The 18,869-nt window shown below is 40.1% G+C and overlaps 1 protein-coding gene across 4 annotated transcripts in view; it reads left to right on the forward strand.

The window, feature by feature from the left end:
* The window catches only part of Ptprz1 (protein tyrosine phosphatase, receptor type Z1), a 184,928-nt gene that overhangs the window by 35,012 nt on the left and 131,047 nt on the right, over window positions 1-18,869 (forward strand). For all 4 annotated transcript variants that reach the window (XM_005363773.3, XM_005363774.3, XM_005363775.3 and 1 more), the window contains exon 2: window positions 16,373-16,438. In XM_005363773.3, coding sequence (XP_005363830.1) covers window positions 16,373-16,438 — 66 coding nt within the window. The remainder of the gene's footprint in view (window positions 1-16,372; window positions 16,439-18,869) is intronic.

The following is an 18,869-nucleotide window of genomic DNA, read 5'->3' on the forward strand; positions in this document are numbered from 1 at the left end:
AAGACAAGGTGGTTTACTTTTTGGAACCAATAAAGGATCTTCATGTGCTGCTCTCTCTAGCAGAAGCTGATACTGGGGGCATAAACTAAGAGATGCTTATTAAGTTGGAAGTGCATTTTCATCCCTTGCCATTCATTCTGTATTCAGTAACCTCTCTTATTCATTTTTCTATTAGCCATTAAACACATTCTTTGCCTGTTAAGGTTGATAGATTTGCTGGCTTCCACTGGTAAAGTGATACTCCAGACAAAAAAAAAAAAAAAGGTTAGATGTCACAGGAAGATGACAGGTGACATTAGCAGAGTGTTTGGAAGTGCACATGTCTAGTGCATTTGGTAAAGGGCAGAAAATAGATAAGAATTTTTGGGGTAATTGGGCTTGATTGCGTTATAGGGTCCAAGGAGATGAGTGAAGAGAGAGATTGAGGCTCAAGTAATCCTAGAAGAGGAGAGAGGAGGGAAAGGGTGTGGATAGTGTCTTCATGAAATATAGAGGGAAAATAGTCACTGAGTGAGGAGCGAAATTAGTTGAGAGATCTCAAAGAGGCGGGAGCTTGCAAATGCCTGGACAATGGCTGCACTCTTCTCTGTGATAACACCATCAACAGGATGACAGATTTAGCACCATCACTTTTCTCTCTAGGGACAGAGAGGATGGACTTGTACATGGCAGAAAACATTTCTCGGAGATAATAAACCCTAAATCCATGTTTATTCATTGAACTGGTAGTTTGTAAACACCTACCAAGCACAAAGCTAAATACCTGATTAGGTACAGGGAACAGACAGGCACATTTTGAATTCTCAAGGAGTTCAGAACTAAACACACTAAATAAAGAATAAAAACATGTGTTAGACAAGTTATGATTCAGTTCATGAGTCAAAGACTTGTCATTAAAGGAAGATTAGGGCTGGGGGGTATGGGGTGAGGCTTGGAAGGGAGAAAGTCAAGATACCGAGACAGAGAATGGTTGAGTCAGGGCCCTGAGGCAGAGAAGAGTTTGAGGGCAGCAAGGTGTTCTACCCAGGGTTCTGCAGTACCCTGTCGAGTTATCACTTTACCAGCGCTTGCCCAGCTATTATAGACTGCCGGAAGGTGCTAGATAATTAGAATTTTCTGACTAGGCTGGAATCTGAAATAGTTTAAGAACCCTGAAAACTGACACGTGAATGTTTTCCTATGTAAGATCAATAAGGCACATGAGTAGATGTTTGGAAGGTGTATTTTTTAATGATTATTTCTCCGAATATCTTTATTTATTTAGCAAATATGAACTTGGTAAAATTATGCTATTTTTAATCTGCACTAATTTAATGAGTATTATGAGTGGTCACACAGATGGTTGGAATGACCAAAGACCTTGGGATGGGTTTCCCTGGATATTGCCATAGTTACCTCACCTCAGCAAGGAAGGTGGAAATGTTCCGTCCTTGTTTATTAGTGTCAGTATAATTGGGTTACATTGAGTGAAATTTCAAGAATTCAACTCAAAGATTCTAGGCTCGTTTACAATAATTAAAACATTCCAGAAATCATTTATAATGTTCAGACTTGCTGGGAAAAATTGGATTCAAGGCTTGGAATTATTCATCCACACTGTCAGATTGATGTTTTAATTGCATTCTTACCCTCTTTCCTTCTGTACATGGTATCCCTTTAAGAGAAGCACAGAGCTGGAGTTTCCCCTTGGGCTGCTCCAACTCAAGAGTTCTTACACCGTTACCACTGCTTTAAATCACACCATGTGTTTCTGGTCGCTTGGTACTTTCTGGAGTTTTTCGTGGTCCTCTTTGGCCTGTGTGCATGGCAAATGTTTCTTCCTTTCTCTGTCTTTCCCGTGGTAATTTATAATTACAAAGGTGAATATTGTCTAAGGGCCCAAGAATGCTTTAAACGCAGAGAGCGCCACTGCTTTTTCTTCTCGTCCCCAAATATAACCCCGTGGAGATGCAGAGAGTGAAAGGCATCCGAGTGTGTCCATGGCAATCGCTGGCTGTGTGCAGGAAGTTACTGTGGCATCAAACCCTGAAAAGGACTGATTGTTTTTGTGAAAAATCCTCAAGACATGCCTTGAATTCAAAGAGTCAAGTTCATTAAAATCATAAATCATCTGCTGACTCAGTCCCTCTTCTTCCCCTCCCTCTCTCCTTCCGTCCCTCCTTCCCCTCCTTCCTCCTCTGAAATACCTCTAGCAGTCAGTGCTATTTTAAAGAACAAAACCTCTAAATTTTTATTAAAAGAAGAAATTGATGAAATAATTTGAGTCACTAGAACTAAACCCCTTTGTGCTCTTCTGCCCTGAAAAGCTCCTATTGGACACTTGCTATTTCTCTCCATCCATGGAACCGAATGGTAACTTCATTTACTTCCTAGTGCACCAGGACCATGCTGGCTATACATATGAAAATACTCCCTAGGGTTTACTTATTATTTCACAAAGCACTGCCAATTGGACTTAGGTTTATAGGCAGTGTCTGTGAAAATCTGACGAAATGGCATTAATCCTTCTTGTATATCCATGAAAGAAGGGGATGTCTGTCTCCCAGAGGACCAAAGCCCACCAGTACCCGTGATTACACCACACTGCTTTCCTTCTGGATTACAGCCATTTTAAGAGACTACAAAGCTGTTCATGTGATAACATCACCAGTGGTTTTCCCTGGCATGAACCGCCAGCTCCAGGCACTAGCCAACCCTGTCGCTTTATCACCAAGGAATGTCCAAAGTCATTATGTAGCCCAAAAGGGTCTCCTAATAAATGCCAAGTGACTTCTGTTCCTTGCTCATAAACCAGAGAGGCTTCTGGGAATTCAACCTTACTAGGAATCAAGTACTAAAGTATAAGACACAAGGCATTTCAGTCAGTTGAAGATGTATAGTATCGTTTAAAATGGAAAAAGCCAGAGCCGGGCGGTGGTGGCGCATGCCTTTAATCCCAGCACTTGGGAGGCAGAGGGAGGCGGATCTCTGTGAGTTCAAGACCAGCCTGGTCTACAAGAGCTAGTTCCAGGACAGGCTCCAAAACCACAGAGAAACCCTGTCTCAAAAAAAAAAAAAAAATGGAAAAAGCCAGCAGTGTCTGTGTGAACTGTTTCTGAGGATGTAAAGGTGACTTAAAATACACCATGGTCAAGCCTCTCAAGGAGACTGTGGCAGGAACAACCATGTTTTAGGGCAAGTAGGCAACACAGTGAGATCCCATTGCATGCTGCTAGTTCATGATCTCCTTAAGTACCAAATATTTACTGTGAGACTTCATTTCCCAAGTTGAATCAGTGTGTATTGTGCCTGACGTGGTATATCATCAACCAAATGCCTTTTCCATCAAAACAATTTTGCCTTAGTGAGATTAATGTCAGAAGTATAAACTTCAGAAAGTATGCTTTTTTTAGTCATTTAAAACTATATGAGGGCCAGAGAGAGGTTTTGGAGGGTATAGGTGGTTGCCGCTAAGTCCAACCCCTTGCATTTGATCTCCAGAATCCACCGGTAGAAGGAGAGAAGAGACTCCTGAAAGTTGCCTTCTGACTTCCGCTCTTGTGTCTTAGCACAGGCAACCCCCCACTCACACACAAACACATGAGTGCTAAAGATTTTTTTAAAGCCCTGAACAGAATCATCATTCCATTTTAATATCTTGTGTCTTCATGGTATATCATATACAAGATTTAAGGCCTAAGTCCTTTCATGAAAACACTTTCTTTTTCTTAACTCTGTCGTGAGCCGCACTTCTTCTTTATTGTCACCCTGCAGGAATATGTTAATTACCTTGAGGTGTCCCAGTGGCCTAATAACTTCAGGGCTAGGTGCCAGCAGAGTCCTGGTTGCAATCCAGGTCCCAAACACTCTGTTCGCTTGTTCTGTCTCTTGACATGCTCACAAATGAAACGGTAAACCTGGAGAGAAAACGTGTTTGCGCCAACTAAGTTAGCTAGTCCAAGAAAAATAATACCTAGCCCCTAGCCAGCCATTTGTGATTGTGTGCAGATGTAACTAGCGAGATGTATCCTCCTAGGCTGTTCATTACACGCGGAACAGGAGCGCTTTATGCATATTGTTCCTATAAGCTCAATAATCCTGCGTTATCTAGGCCACCTAGTGAGCATTTCTGAGCATCTGCCACTGTAGTGAGCATCCGCGTTTCAGCCAAAATTTATGAACAGCTGTTGCAATCGTGAGCCAATAAGAGCCAGGGCTGCTGTCAGTCAAGCACCGACCACTAGCTTTGAAGAAGAATGTCACAATCGGTGATCAAAATGAGTGATTTTTCCTGAGGCCAGCTTTGCGGGGCTCAGGGAATGAGGACTGTGAAGACACCGAGATCCAGAAAGAAGGAGGAAGTAGTGTACCTGGCTGGCATAGAGTAAAGTTGTGGTGTGAAGAAAATCTAAATACTAAGCAGAGCAATAAGACACAAATAACACCAGCCCGGTGGCCTAGAAGGCCATCAGTAGGATTTGCTCAGTTTCTGGTGCCTCGTGCTTTTCGGTGGGCAGAAATAAGGGATGAGTAAGAACTGGCCGTGAAACACCTGACCGTACTAAAAAAGCAATTTTTTTTTATCAGAAACACCAGTGACTAACGTAGATTGGCACTCGACAGCAATTGAAAGCAACTGACTAAGGATGTTATTAAAACATCTTTACATTTAAACTAACAGTGTTATTAATCACATAATTTTTAAAAGATTACCCTTGGGGAAAGTCTCTGTAAACTGTAAAACATGTGCAGTTTTAACAAACAGTGGTCCCAAGCTATCTTTAACCTCTTCTAATACAAGGCAAAGGTCAGTGTGCTAAAAGTCTTGCTGTTAAAGTTGTGTTTATTTTGAAAACTGGGTGTGGGATAATATACTCCTCATCCCAGCCCATGGAAGGCTGAGGCAGAAGAGTCTTTACTGGGGACTGCCTTGTGCTACAAGACACTGGCTCAAAAGAGAAAAGAAATAACTCACTTTGAGATGCAATGGAACACCTAGATAAGAGTGGTCCCTCTGAGTCTAACTGAAATTCAGTATTGACCTTCCCGGTGTCCATACTGCTCTTCAGAGGAAGCTGTTTGACGTTCACATGTAAGTGTATCATCTCTATGTGCATCATATGTCTAGTTACAGTAATTCAGAGCTCTCTGGGCTGAGAATCTGGTAACAGCAATAATCAAGCGAACGGTTCTGCGGCTGAGCCAATGTGGACCATGCGTATTTTATCGGTGTCAAAGCTTTTTGTTTTACCTTATTATTGAGAAAAATCCAAAAACATAAAACAAAATTTAGAAAATGATATATGTGATATGAACATTTTTTTTAAACAAAGAGCTCAAGATGACATGTTCTATCCCTTAACTCCATGAGTAAAGAGTGCTGTGTGTTCCTCGTCTACATTTGTGGAAATAACAGCAAGGGACATGACTTTGTCAAGGTCATCTCTCAAAGTCCTACCTAAGAATGGAGTGATGAGGCACACAAATATTCCCATATGTATATAATCAAAACTAGGCAAGTCTTCCATGTTGGCCTTGATCTTTTTTTGAAATATATTGACTGGTTTAAGTAGGTTTAATGAGCAATAACTTGTAACCCATTCAGTTTGTAAAGAATACTGGCAAATAAAAAAAGTCAAATCATTAAAAAAAAAAACATTGAAAAGGCAACAAGAAGTTAATTATTTTGAAATGCTCCCTATGAATAATTTATTTTTTTCAAGACCAGTGAAAACAATCTAAATGGCATTAATGACAAAAATGGATTTCCAGTCCATACCCTGGAAAGAAGTCAAGAAAACCTCTCTGTTTTGCCCAGATTTAACTGTGATGAATCTCTCAACATAGTGGCAGCAGCTTTAAAGGACAATCCATACCTATTTCAAAATAGGTTGGCACATAAAGCTGCCAGATTCTCCTATTCATTGGGGTTTTAACTTTTCCTGTTAAGAAATTTACAAGAACTAAGATATAGACGCGGATGTGGCAGCCTCAAGAGTTTCAAGGGTCCCGCTCAGTGGACGACGCTCTCAGTCTGACCGGAGTGTCATGGGGACAGTCTGCCAATTAGCTGTGGCTCTTGGTAGTCTAAGTGCCAAAGCTGCCTATTTAGACTCGGGTGTGTTTCCTTAGTTTAACTTCAACCTGCTCTTCATGGTACATCTGTGCCTACAGTTGCCTGTGAATAAAGATAAGCTTTTATTGTTAAACCCAAAACGAGAAGTTAAATTGATTTTCAATCCCCTCTAAACAGTCTTTAGAATATGTATTCATCTTTCATTTGTCTGATTGTAGATTCCAACATTGTTTCAAAAGTGTAAATGCACTGAATTAAAAAGAAATTGATACTGTCTCATCAAATATATTCAAGTCATAAGAACATATAAAATGAAAATCCTAATTGCTGGTAGTGACTTCTGTCCTCTACAGTTGCTACAGTATGAGAATTTTGAAAATACAATCTTAATGGCTTCATATTCTTACCTAGTATGAACATTATACAATTTAGATGCCCCCATTTTGCACATTTGCATATTTTCCAGTGGCTATCTCTTAATTGCGGTGCCACCAATATCTTAGCATACAATGTGTATTCTCTCTCCAGTTAGTTTTTTATAATCTATGATCATAGTGTCTAAAGAATAGACTACCAAAGGTTTATTGTCATGCTCACTAAATGCATACTCTCTTAGTTGTATTTCTTTGTGTGTGTACATGTGCACTTGTAGACAGATACATAGGTGCATGTCTGTGCACATGCACGCAGAGTCCAGAGGACAGTGTTGGGCGCTGCCCCTTGGGTGCTCTCCAGCATCTTTTTAGGCTGGACCTCACACCAGTCCAGGACTCTACAGGTAGGCTAGGCCAGCGGGGCAGTGAGCCCTGGAGATCCACCTGTCTTCACCCTCTCGGCACCAGGATTGCAAGTGCACTGTTCCAACTGATGCTATTTAAAGACATGAGCTCTGGAGAGGAAACATGTCTCTACGTTCTTACGTGGCAAGCACTTTACCAACTGAGCTCACGTCCCAGCGTCAGTTCTTAGTAGAGCTACTGCAGCTACACTTTTTGTTCCTCTGTTCATATTTTACTCTTATTAGAGTATAGAAATTTATGCTTTGAATATAAGAATTATAAAAATTTACATCTATATACATCAAACTGCCTTATAATATGTATATTTGTGATGCTGCTCATAGCATTCACAATATAAGTTAGAAGAGTTTCTTTTTTTTTGCAGGGAGATGATGCTTTTTGTGGAGACTCAATAATGTGCTGAGATTGATTGACTAATGAATGCTAAGTCCTAGGTAGACCACCTTTATCATCCTCGTTAAGGGACCATCGTTTTTGAAGGCATGGAAATAATGTAAGAGCTAGTGGGAGAAAGGGCAGGAGTATGTGGAATGCTGTCCTCCATGAATGACATGGTTGCTGCACTTAAGAACTCACCATCACTCTGCTTACCTGTTCAAAGACTGAGCCTGTCAAAGTGACACATATCTGTCCCCTTAGCAGATATGGTGGGAGCTTCATTCCCTATGGCATATGCCCTTCTTAGCAATGAGCTTTTGATTCAGTTCATACTCCTGGGTATACATTCCCTTCTGTGGAATGTGCCTCGAATGTAGTCAGAGAGCAATTGGCTACGTTAATGACAGTCATGCCACTATTGCACTACTGGGCCACCTTGACAGGCAGGTCAGAGTCCACAGCTTAGGAAGATCCCTGATGACCTTTCTCCTTCATCAGCCTCCACAGAACCTTCTAGCACAATGAAAACAAATCATGTCCCAGCTTGATTTCGCTAGGCATTTTTTTTTTTGGTATTTTGTGCTTTTTATAAGTGCCATTATATTCTGTAGCTTCTCATATTAGTGTGCAAGTTCTTTGGGAAAATCTAAGCAATCCATCACAGAAGGCACAACAGATGTTCTTCTACTGTGGATTTCAGTGCAAACAGGAGAGCAACAGAGTGCCTGGCAGCAGTCTCATTTGTATTACTAAATAGTGCTGCACTATTACAGTAGAGAAGATTTAATAGTACACAACAGTACAGTGATAGATGATACAAATAGCACATTTAATAATTTATAGTCAGTTTCCTAACCACTTTCAGGAATGTTTCCTTACCTGTATGTCTCTTCCTACTTTTCATACTTTCAGCTCACCCTGCTTGTACATTTGCACAGGTGGTTATTTTTATCTCTAGTCTTCTTATTACTGTGTCATCAAAAACTAGATTTTTCTTTTATGGCAGAACAAATTCACTGTTAATTATGGGTGTAAAATAGACAGCTATGATTGTGTGATAACAATGAGTTGTCCATCTCATCATTTTTGTTTTTTGAAAAGTGGTATTAAGCTACAAACTTTATTTTATACATTAACTTATTTTAGGCTGGCATAATGGAACTTGTCTCTCATTTAAGTCCATCAGACATGATTTTCAAACTTAAATAAACTTTTAAAGTATTTTACTATTATTATTTATTATTAATCGTTTTAAATTATGTGTATATGTGTAGGTTTGTTCATGTAAGTGTGGTGTCACAGAGGTCAGATGATGGAGTCCGATCCCCTGGAGCTGCAGATAGATCTGACCATCTCTCCACCCCCATACTTTAAATATCTATATCCAAAGGTACAGAGAATGCTTTAAATATATTCCTATAATGCTGTAGAAGCATATTTATTACCTTGAGATTAGATCAGTGATTTGTTAGTTCGGGAAAAATACACTTTATCAACTGAGTAAAAGATTTCATTAAGTTTATGTAAAATTCAAATTAAATATATCTATGACTACATAACACTTTTTAAACACATGCATACCCCCCATTCCAAGACTCAAAGATCAATATGGAAGATGTAGAACACTTGTAAAAGCCAGAGTTAGTGGTTGATTGCAACCAAACAGTGTTCTTTGGACATGGCAGGGCCATTGCACACATCAGCTCCCAGCGCTGGGACTGCATGCACAAGATAAGGCAGGTAAAATCTTGGCATGCATGGGGGTGGGTGGTCATGAGGTTCCAGCACCAACTGAGGAGTGATTGGGAACTGATTGCTGATGGGGGAATAAGAGTCAAGTCTCTTCATGGTTGCATCCCTTGAGCAGCCCATGATCCAGAAGATGAGTCTATACCCATGCACGTACAGGCAGAAATAGGTAGATTCAATGGGCTTAACGCGTAGAGCACATGAATTTGGGAGGGAAAGTGTGTATTGGGGGATGGAGAAGAATTAGAAGGGAGGAAATAGGGGATGGACTTGATCATTATATGCATATATGAAATTTTCAAGCAATAAATAAATAAAATGAATACGTAAGATCATAAACTATAATTGTCTATAAAAAGATTGTGTGATTTTAGAAACTATTTTGCACATATGTATTTTTATAACTCATCTAAAACAAGCATGCATGAGTACCTATGTGATAAAGATTGTTATGAGCATGTCTTTAAATTTTAAAAATCTTCAGCTTTAGAAGTTTAGATGTGTCACTGAAGGTTAAGAGTGTGTGTTTAAGTATAGGAAAATACTGTAGTGTATTGTACTCTCCAAGGGATGTCTGTGACCATTCTGAGCTGTCATTGAACACTCTGAATAGAGTGGGTAAACACCCTGGCTGGGGAAGCACTGTTGGTCCTCGGTGTCTACTGAACAATGACATTTCATGGCTCACCTCTGCCTCTTCCTCAGCCCTAGGAGACACATAGACTTCATTGGATGTGTCACTACTGAAATTAACATTTGAAAAAATGACTCTCTTTGTTCCTTTACATTTTTCTTCACGACTAATCTTTCCATATCTTTCGTTAATTTTATTATTTAAGGTTTTTCCCCAAAGTTCTTCAAGCATCCAACTTTTTTTTTTTATCTCTTTAAGCTTACTACCAATGTGCCCTCCTGTTGGGCACTGTATTCCTTCTTAACTTTTGAGACTTTCAATACTAATGTTGCTGTGAAGCCCCTGCAGAAGGGAGGAAACCCAGTGGCAAGCTCCCTCTAACACTGAAAGCCAGCTGAAAGGCAACAGCTGGAGTCAGGCTTAGTAATGTACACACTTCAGATTTATTTATTTATTATGTATACAACATTCCTTCCATGTATGCCACAAGGCCAGAAGAGGGCACCAGATCTCATTATAGATGGCTGTGAGCCACCATGTGGTTGCTGGGAATTGAACTCAGGACCTCTGGAGGAGCAGTCAGTGCTCTTAACCTCTGAGCCATCTCTTGAGCCTGAATGTACACTCTTTACAAAGAGACATGGTTCTAGAGACTTGGGTTACATTAACAGTAAGAAAATGTTTGGGCGATTACTATATCCTAAGGAAGCTATATTATCTGGTTGACTATAATCAGTCAGGTCATAGCCACAAATGTCGTTTGTGTCTATACTTCATAAAAGAGAAAAGGACAGGCGACATAGTCATTAGAAATGAATGACAAGAAAATGAGCAGAGAAAATCCACCATTGATCGGTTGCCCTTAAGCAGAGAATTGTGTTGGTGTGACTTGCATTGAAATGATGCTGAAGACTCTTTACACACAGGCAAATTTAATTTTACATGCAAAGTGTGCATTTGTTGGCTGCTGACATTTGATCACTCAGATAATGAATTGAAGTTTCTTGTTAGAGAAAGACAATCCCAACAGGGAAATCTGGGTACATATTCATACTGAAGATGAACCAATCTCTGTGGCCTGGGTGTTGGTGGGCGGTGCTTCAGTTGGTGGCACTATTTTGGGAGGTTTTGGAAATATTAGAAGGTGAGATCTGACTGGAAAAAGTAGGCCACTATCCTTGGTCCTTCAGTGTATAGTCTCCCTGGCTTTGCCCGTCTCTCTGTTTCCTGTCTGTGATGAGGGGAGCTCACTTCCCTCCACAGTCTCCCTCAGTTACGATGTTCTTCCCAAGTCATGGGACCAAGAAACGGTAGACTGAATGCTTTGATGCCTGGAGGTAAAAATGAATCTTCCCCCTATTATGGCATCTCTGCCAGGTATTTGGACACAGCTACATAAATGTTGTGCCTACCACACAGAGAGGCTTTACTCTTGTGTGGTATTATCGTAGACATTCCTTCATAACAAGTGGAATCTGCTGAAATGCTCAGTTCAGATTTTACATTATTGTATTTTCATAACAGGTTATCATGACATCTGTCACTGTCAGTCTTTTTAAAAATTATTGCTGCATGCCAAAGCATTTAGTGGATAATTGCTCTGACCATTCTAGACTGTCTCCAGGCTTCTGGTTCCTTGTTCATGCTGTTACAAGTCACCTAACTTTCTTTATGGACACACTCCCAAACCTGTTCACTTCAGATAAAATATTTATCTTGCTGCTCCATAATCTTTTTCGATATACTCCAAAGAGAACTCAGACAGGTATCAGAGCCAACATGCTTCCATCAGCTCAGGAAACTACATCCATTCCATCAAAACCAGAAATCCTAGGAAGGAAAGGAAGTAAGCTGAAAATTAAAGGTGGGGAGATTGATTCAGCCTTTTTTCATAATGAATGTCCCCAAGAGTAAGTCTATAATGATCTGCAGGCTGATGTGAGAGTTTGGCTGACCCCACAAGTTTTGGAAAGCTCCATCTTTTGCCACTCCTGACTATCAGCCCCTTTCTTCTCTTGGAACACGCACTTCCTCTCTTCATGACTTTCCTTGTGAGCCTTTCCCAAGAGCTTCCAAAATTCATCCTATTCTTGTCTCTTTCCCCACCCTTCTGGGTTCTCATCACCAACCGAATTCTTTCCTCCCTCTGCTGAAGAGTGTGGCGATGTCTTTAAAGATTTCCAGGTGTAGAAGTATTATCTACTTTGGCAAATTCATCTTCAGAAATTCTGTGGTTGTGTTTTCCCTGGTTTCTTTTTCTGAGAATAACTATTTCTCCCCTCCCTCCTTTATATTCTGGACATTGTATGACATTAAATATGGACATATCTTTTTATGCAAAAATAAAAACACTGTTCCTACAGTCTGTAGCAGGAGGCAGATGACAATGTGTTGATCAGGATGTAACAGAGAGGTTAGTTAGGGTAAACTCGCAATCAGAAGTGATTTTATAATTAAAATATTTATGATATTTTAGTTGGAAATAAGCATCTCATTTTTATTTGGAAAGAGGGGATTTAAAACGTGAGAAAAATAGTAATGGTGGTTATCAAAGAAAGTAAAACTTTCCTTTACATGAGTATAAAGAGAAATAAATATATAATTGTGTATATGCTTATATGTATATTCCTACTTATTTTTATATAGATTGTTTGAAAGATTTTTTTTTTTACTTTTTTTTTTGGCCTCGGAGAGTACATGCTTTTCCTGGCTCACATTCAGAAGTCAGAGGAAAGCATGTAGGGATTTCTTTCCTTCCACTCTGTGAGTTTTAGGACTGAATTCAGATTAGCATTCTCCGCAGGAAGTGCCTCTATCCCTTGAGCCCCTTATATTGATTCTAAAGGCAAGAGCAAGATGAAATGGGTTGAAAAATGAATGTTTAAAGTTTTCTGAAAGAGGAAAAAAAACCCCAAAAATGAAATAAAAATGGGGCTGGGGATTTAGCTCAGTGGTAGAGAGCTTGCCTAGAAGCTCAAGGCCCTGGGTCTGGTTCTCATCTGGGGGCCGGGGGAGGGGGACAGATAACAAAAGTTATCTGAAAGAACAAAGGCCGGGAATCTCTCTCAAGTTTTAAGCAGTTTTAAACATCACTTCACAGAAGAAAATATTTTTTTTTGTCACAAATTTCAGCGTAGCCTTTTAAAAGACTCACTTGGATGATATTCATTCCCGGATACTCTCGTGTACCATTCCTTAGAATTTCTCTCCTGCTGTATCATTACAAAACAGACCTGAACAGACTTAGTTGGGGTTGAACCATTTTCCCAACTGAAGTTTCCCCTCTTCTGATGACTCATCCTTGTGTAAAGTTGAGCTAAAACTAGTCTGGACATAGACTTAGGTGTTTTAAATGCAAAGAAATAAAAATCTAAAAGCGACAGAAACTGAGATCTACAACAATAGAACACCACTCTACAGTTTATAATTTCAGTGAATGGCGAATGTTTAAGCTCTTTGAGAAATCGCACTTTGTGTGGGATTTCCTGGCCTTGGGGGAGCATACAATGCTAGGGAAAAAGTGAGCCCAGTCCTTTTCTTTTTGCTCACTGGAGCTATCACTTCTCATCTATCCGACCTCTGAGTGCAGTTCTCCAAGTGGGCTACTCTCTCACGCCCAAGGTCTGTGCGATTAGCATATGAATTTGTAACGGGATTGTTTGAAGTCACAATTAAGGGAACAATACATAAAGGAGCTGAAGAGACCTACCAACACCTGGGAATCTTGCATTGAAAAGGCTTCCCTAATGTATGTAATTAGAAACCAAGGACAAAACGCTCATTGTGTGGTAATAAAGCCCTAGAAGGAAAGCCAAAAAAAGTGGCTCACGTTTTGCTGTCATTCTTTGTGGTGAATGTTTAAGCAAGGGTTTATCGGTACACTTACTTCAAAGGAACCCTGGTTGAGTACAGTTTTTGCATGGTATCATCTTGGAAAATCATCCAAAGGCTTCTATATGATAAAAATACCTAACAGCTAAAAATGAAATATTTCAGATGCATAAACAATTAGAGAATGATTGCTGCAAGGTGGGTGCAGAATTTGAGGAGAAACATCCTGATGATTGCCTGGACAAACCACACACATCCAGTTAATCCTCTGTAACGGATTTCTTTTAAGTTTTGCCCACAGACTGCTACATGGTTTTGCTTTGTTTTACTTCTCTTTAAGGTATACAAGGATCCTGCTCAGGGAACACCACCTTACCAAAGTCATGAAGAGCTTTTTAATCCTGGGGCAGGATCTGTGATTGGGGGAGCATGGAGTGGGGGTAGTAGTGCTTCTGTTTTTATCAATGACTGCATGTACAAATTAGTCCTCTGGTATAATTGCCTCATAGTGAAAAACAGAACATTTTCTTGTAAATTGTTAAAGTTCAAGTTGTATATGTTTCTTTATTCTCAGCATTTAAATTCATCTACATAACTATCATTTTAAGAGAACTGGATTTGAACAGTTAACAGTGAGCCTAATCTCACCGTCAAGCAGAGAAACAAATGCAGGCGTAACTGTTCACAGCACTGTTATTCCATAATATACCCCAAGGGGAAACTACTGGAGAGCCCATTGGATGATGAACGGGTAAATTAAATAGGGCATGTCTGCTCTCAAAACAGAATTTTCAGGAGGCAAATTAGGCTATTGCCTTAGAAGAGAAAAGCCAGAGCCAATCGGACCTCAGCTCCTGTGAAGTACGGTTTTCTAAGGGCTGCCATGAGCTGGTGGGAAGGACCTGAATGACATCTGGGGAACGCAGTAGTCACATGTGCTTGTCAATAGATGTTATCCAAAAGAAAAATAAACTCAGGTTCTCGCCATGTGCAGCAAGTTCTCACTGAGCCTGTGAGACAAGGATACTGTTTCCCTTGATGCCTGTACTCCTCCGGCCTCGTGCCCAGTACTTGAGAAGCAAATTGCCGGATTGGCTGCTAAAGATTTCTCCATCTTAATGGAAGAGAAAGATTTTAGAGTTCCAGCATTTCTGCAGTAAAATGGAAGTCTATGAAAAGGGAAATGAGCACCAGGAAATAACTGATCAGCATTTAATCAACCCCAGGGGAAGTTGATCCTGACTTGGTAACCATAGAGTGCAATACTCTTTGTAAGTAAAAAGAAAATGGATGAAGTTTTGGTGAGTGCAGACCAGGAAGGAGCCTTGAAAACATTACATAAAACGAATGAGGTCGATCACAAAATTATTTATTGCACAATTGTGCTTATACAAAACATGAGCCATATTCAAATATATGAAGAGTAGGTAATAAGAATAAGAAATAGTTTTCCCCATTAATAAGAAAAAGATCAACATATAACATGTACGTTTGTGTGAATATTCACAGGAGAGTGGCGAGAACTTCATATTTGAATGAACATTGTTCCTCAAGGTCATGAGTAAACTGTCTACAGTCTCTTCTGGATAAAGAGTTCTGTCAGCTGCACTGATTGGGTCCCAGACACAGCTTGCAAAGGTTTCCTGAACTCACCCTGAAGCTGAAAATAGAGCAGGGACATTCCGGTAGTTAGGGAGTAAGGGTCTGCGGCACAGTATTAGCACCGTGAATCCTGATCCCTGAGTGTTACAATGGATCTAGGCACATTTTGAATTACACAGAATGAAGTTGGGGACTTCCACCCACCTTCTTCCTGTATGAATTGTCCCACATTCTCCCTAGAGCCTCTCTCCTTGGGCCATAAGGTATCTGCCACTTTCATAATGGTGGAAGCTTTCCACGATCTGACCTGCACCAGGAACTTTCATTCCTCCAGGGATGAATTCACTTACAATGAAGGGAGATGATGTGGTATGTCCTTCAGTATATGTGTTGTTTTTATTGGCTAATGAATAAGGCTGCTTTGGCCAGTGACTTAGCAGAATATAGCCAGGCTGGAAGAGATAAAGGGAGAGAATAGGTGGAGTCAGGGAGACTCCATGTAGCTGCTGAAACAGAAGGACGCACCAGAACCTTACTAGTAGGATACAATCTTGAGGTGATACAGATTAAAAGAAATGGGTTAATTTAAGATATAAGACTTAGTCATAAATATGCCTAAGCTATTGGCCAAACATTATTGTAATTAATGCAGTTTCTGTGTGATTATTCGAGTCTGGGTGCCAAGAAATGAACCAGCAGTCTCCTCCTACAATAACATTTTCCCCAGTCACAGTCATACATTAAAGATTTCAGTTTTGCTCTGTCTACCCTTCTTCCGCAGAGGCAGCTTCTGCCTCTGTCTCTCTTCTCTCCTCTCCTTTTTCTCCTTTCTCTCCTCTCTTCCCCCTCTGTAACCCACGAAATAAACTCTATACAACCCCCCCCAAAAGATTTCAATTTCAAGATATCTAATTTCATTGTGTTTTAAAAGAAACACAAGTTTTGAACATAAGATAGCCACTGGGCTCTTTTAAGTGTTTATAAATATGTGTTGGATCTATAAAACCACAAATATGTTTTCAAGCAACAGGACTTCAGATATTGAACAGAGACAAGCTGTCCTTTCTGACCATGCCCTTCTTTGTGATGATGCCTCTAAGTTGCTGAGAACTTTGCTCCATCTCTGCTTGAGCTCAGCATTTACTAACTACTCCAGAACAGGGGCATTGATGTTGATAATGGCAGAGGTGTAATTGAGTGGAGATGTTGGGAGGGTGACATAGAAACAAATATTGAACTAACCACTCATGGTGCGAAGAATTTGGGCAACATAATTCTTAATGCTTTTCTGGAAGTTAATCACGTAATTTTCCTTGGTTCTAGATTGGGCTTATGGATACTACAGACAGCAGAGAAAACTTGTTGAAGAGATTGGCTGGTCCTATACAGGTAAGCATATTACTGACACTGTGAGAATTAACAGACCCCCCCCTTTTTTTTGCTTTGTATCTGTTACTGTAAGTAAAAAGGAATTCTCATAAAACCTAGTGCATTATTTTAGTTTCCCTGATTTTTAGTGGGCTTTTCATAAGTTTGGTAGTATAGCATATTGAATAGAGCTGGGCTTAGATCTCAGGACTGTACTTTTATTCCTTGGGACGATGCATAACCTCCCTGAGGGCAAACTGGGCATAAAGTGAGCTAATGAAGTGAGAAGCACTTGCTTAGACCTTTCTTTAAATGGAAACTTCCAGTAAGTACTAGGAGCCAGTGTTATAATTGTGTTAGTGATTATTTTACACTCATTTGTCAAACCTTGATAAATACGTTGTACGTTTTTTGGAAGTGTCTTCCTTCTGAATGACTGTGACTGAGTTCACTGGAATCAAACTCTAAAATTCTTCTGTCTGATTACCATACTTGGCATGAATCATCACAAATGTTTGAAGTAGGTTAGAAGGAATCCTAAGCAGAAGTCATGATCAAAGCCCTGGAGGGTTGACTGGAAGAACATGAGCAGGAGCTGGATAGATCGCACAGTTGGCAACCACTTGGGATATTGTTAGAAGCGCTGCAGTCAGACACTGATTACACACGAGTGGGTTGGTGAGATGAACTCACAGTAGAAGGGACTGACTATGAGCCTGACCAGTCTGGGCTTGATTTTACAGAAAAGCCCAGCAAAGTCTATTTTTATATAGAAGGACATGCATTTCTCTTTTTGTTAATTTATTGTTAATATACAAATATTGTTAATTTATTTTTAATATACAAAATAACAGGTTTCATTATGATCTTTCCATGTGTTCATAAACATTGTTTGCTCATACTTGCCCAGGTACACCCTTCTTTTTTTTGTGGGTTTTTTTTAATTTATTTATTTATTAAAGATTTCTGTCTCTTCCCCGCCACCGCCTCCCATTTCCCTCCCCCTTCCCCAATTAAGCCCCCCCTCCTCAGCCCGAAGAGCAATCAGGGTTCCCTGCCCTGTGGGAAGTCCAAGGAACCCCCACCTCCGTCCAGGTTTAGTAAGGTGAGCATCCAAACTGCCTAGGCTCCCACAAAGCCAGTACATGCAGTAGGATCAAAAACCTATTGCCATTGTTCTTGAGTTCTCAGTAGGGAAATGCAAATCAAGACAACTTTAAGATACCATCTTACACCTGTCAGAATGGCTAAAATAAAAAACACCAATGATAGCCTTTGCTGGAGAAAGGGGTACACTCATCCATTGCTGGTGGGAATGCAAACTTGTGCAACCACTCTGAAAGCAGTGTGGCGGTTTCTCAGGAAATTCGGGATCAACCTACCCCTGGACCCAGCAATACCACTCTTGGGAATATACCCAAGAGAGGCCCTATCATCCAACAAAAGTATATGCTCAACTATGTTCATAGCAGCATTGTTTGTAATAGCCAGGACCTGGAAACAACCCTTCTTCAGTTCCTCGTTCACCCTCACTGGTCCATGTCCTCTACCTAAGGAGTCCCTGTTTTCCTTGGTCCTTCATTTTTGTTCTTACCTTAGAAATAGTACACATTCACTGTAGAGAATTTAGAGACTAGGTTCAAGTGCACAAAGGAAAATACAAATCATTCTTTATCTTGTTCAATTCTATCCACTAATAAGCATATCGTGGGCTTTTCCTGGAAGCTTTTATTATCTTCGGTTTGGATGTTTTGTGTATTTTGTCCATCTTAGTTTTTGGAGTATTTTTTATACCTTTACACATTTCAGCGATGACTCCTGCTCATCGGGGTCCTTAATACCTGCCTGATACTGCACTGATTAGAAGTCTGATTACTTAACTACTCTCCTTGTGTTCACATAGCTGTCTTATAAGTAACATTGTGTGTAGGCCGATGTGTCTTTATCTTCATTTTGTCGTGTATTTACATGCAGTTTCTAACTAGGAGAAAGTATTTTTGAGCGTCCTGGAGCATTCTTTCTGACGTTTGTTCTGAAGAGGTCACAGTCCTCGTTAGTAGAAATAAGTGACTGCTCACTAAGTGCTGTTCAGGATTTGGCGTTTTGAAGACCTTTACTAATATTACAGGGTCCTTTTTATGACATTTCTTATTCTAAGTTGATTCTGTTTGATTGCTTTAAAATCTGAAATCAGGTTAAAAAAAATCAAAGTGAGTGTTGAGGCACACCCCTTTAATCCCAACACTCAGGAGACAAAGGCAGAGGCAAGCAGATCTCTGAGTTCGAGGCCAGCCTAGACTATATAGTGAGCTATATAGGATATATATATATAGCAGGATAGTCAGGGCTGTGTAGAAGAAACCATATCTCAAAAATAAAAAGGGAAAGGAAAAAGAGAAAAGAGGAAGGAAGGAAGGAAGGAAGGAAGGAAGGAAGGAAGGAAGGAAGGAAG

This window comes from Microtus ochrogaster, linkage group LG10, assembly GCF_000317375.1.
Source record: "Microtus ochrogaster isolate Prairie Vole_2 linkage group LG10, MicOch1.0, whole genome shotgun sequence".
NCBI lineage: Eukaryota > Metazoa > Chordata > Mammalia > Rodentia > Cricetidae > Microtus > Microtus ochrogaster.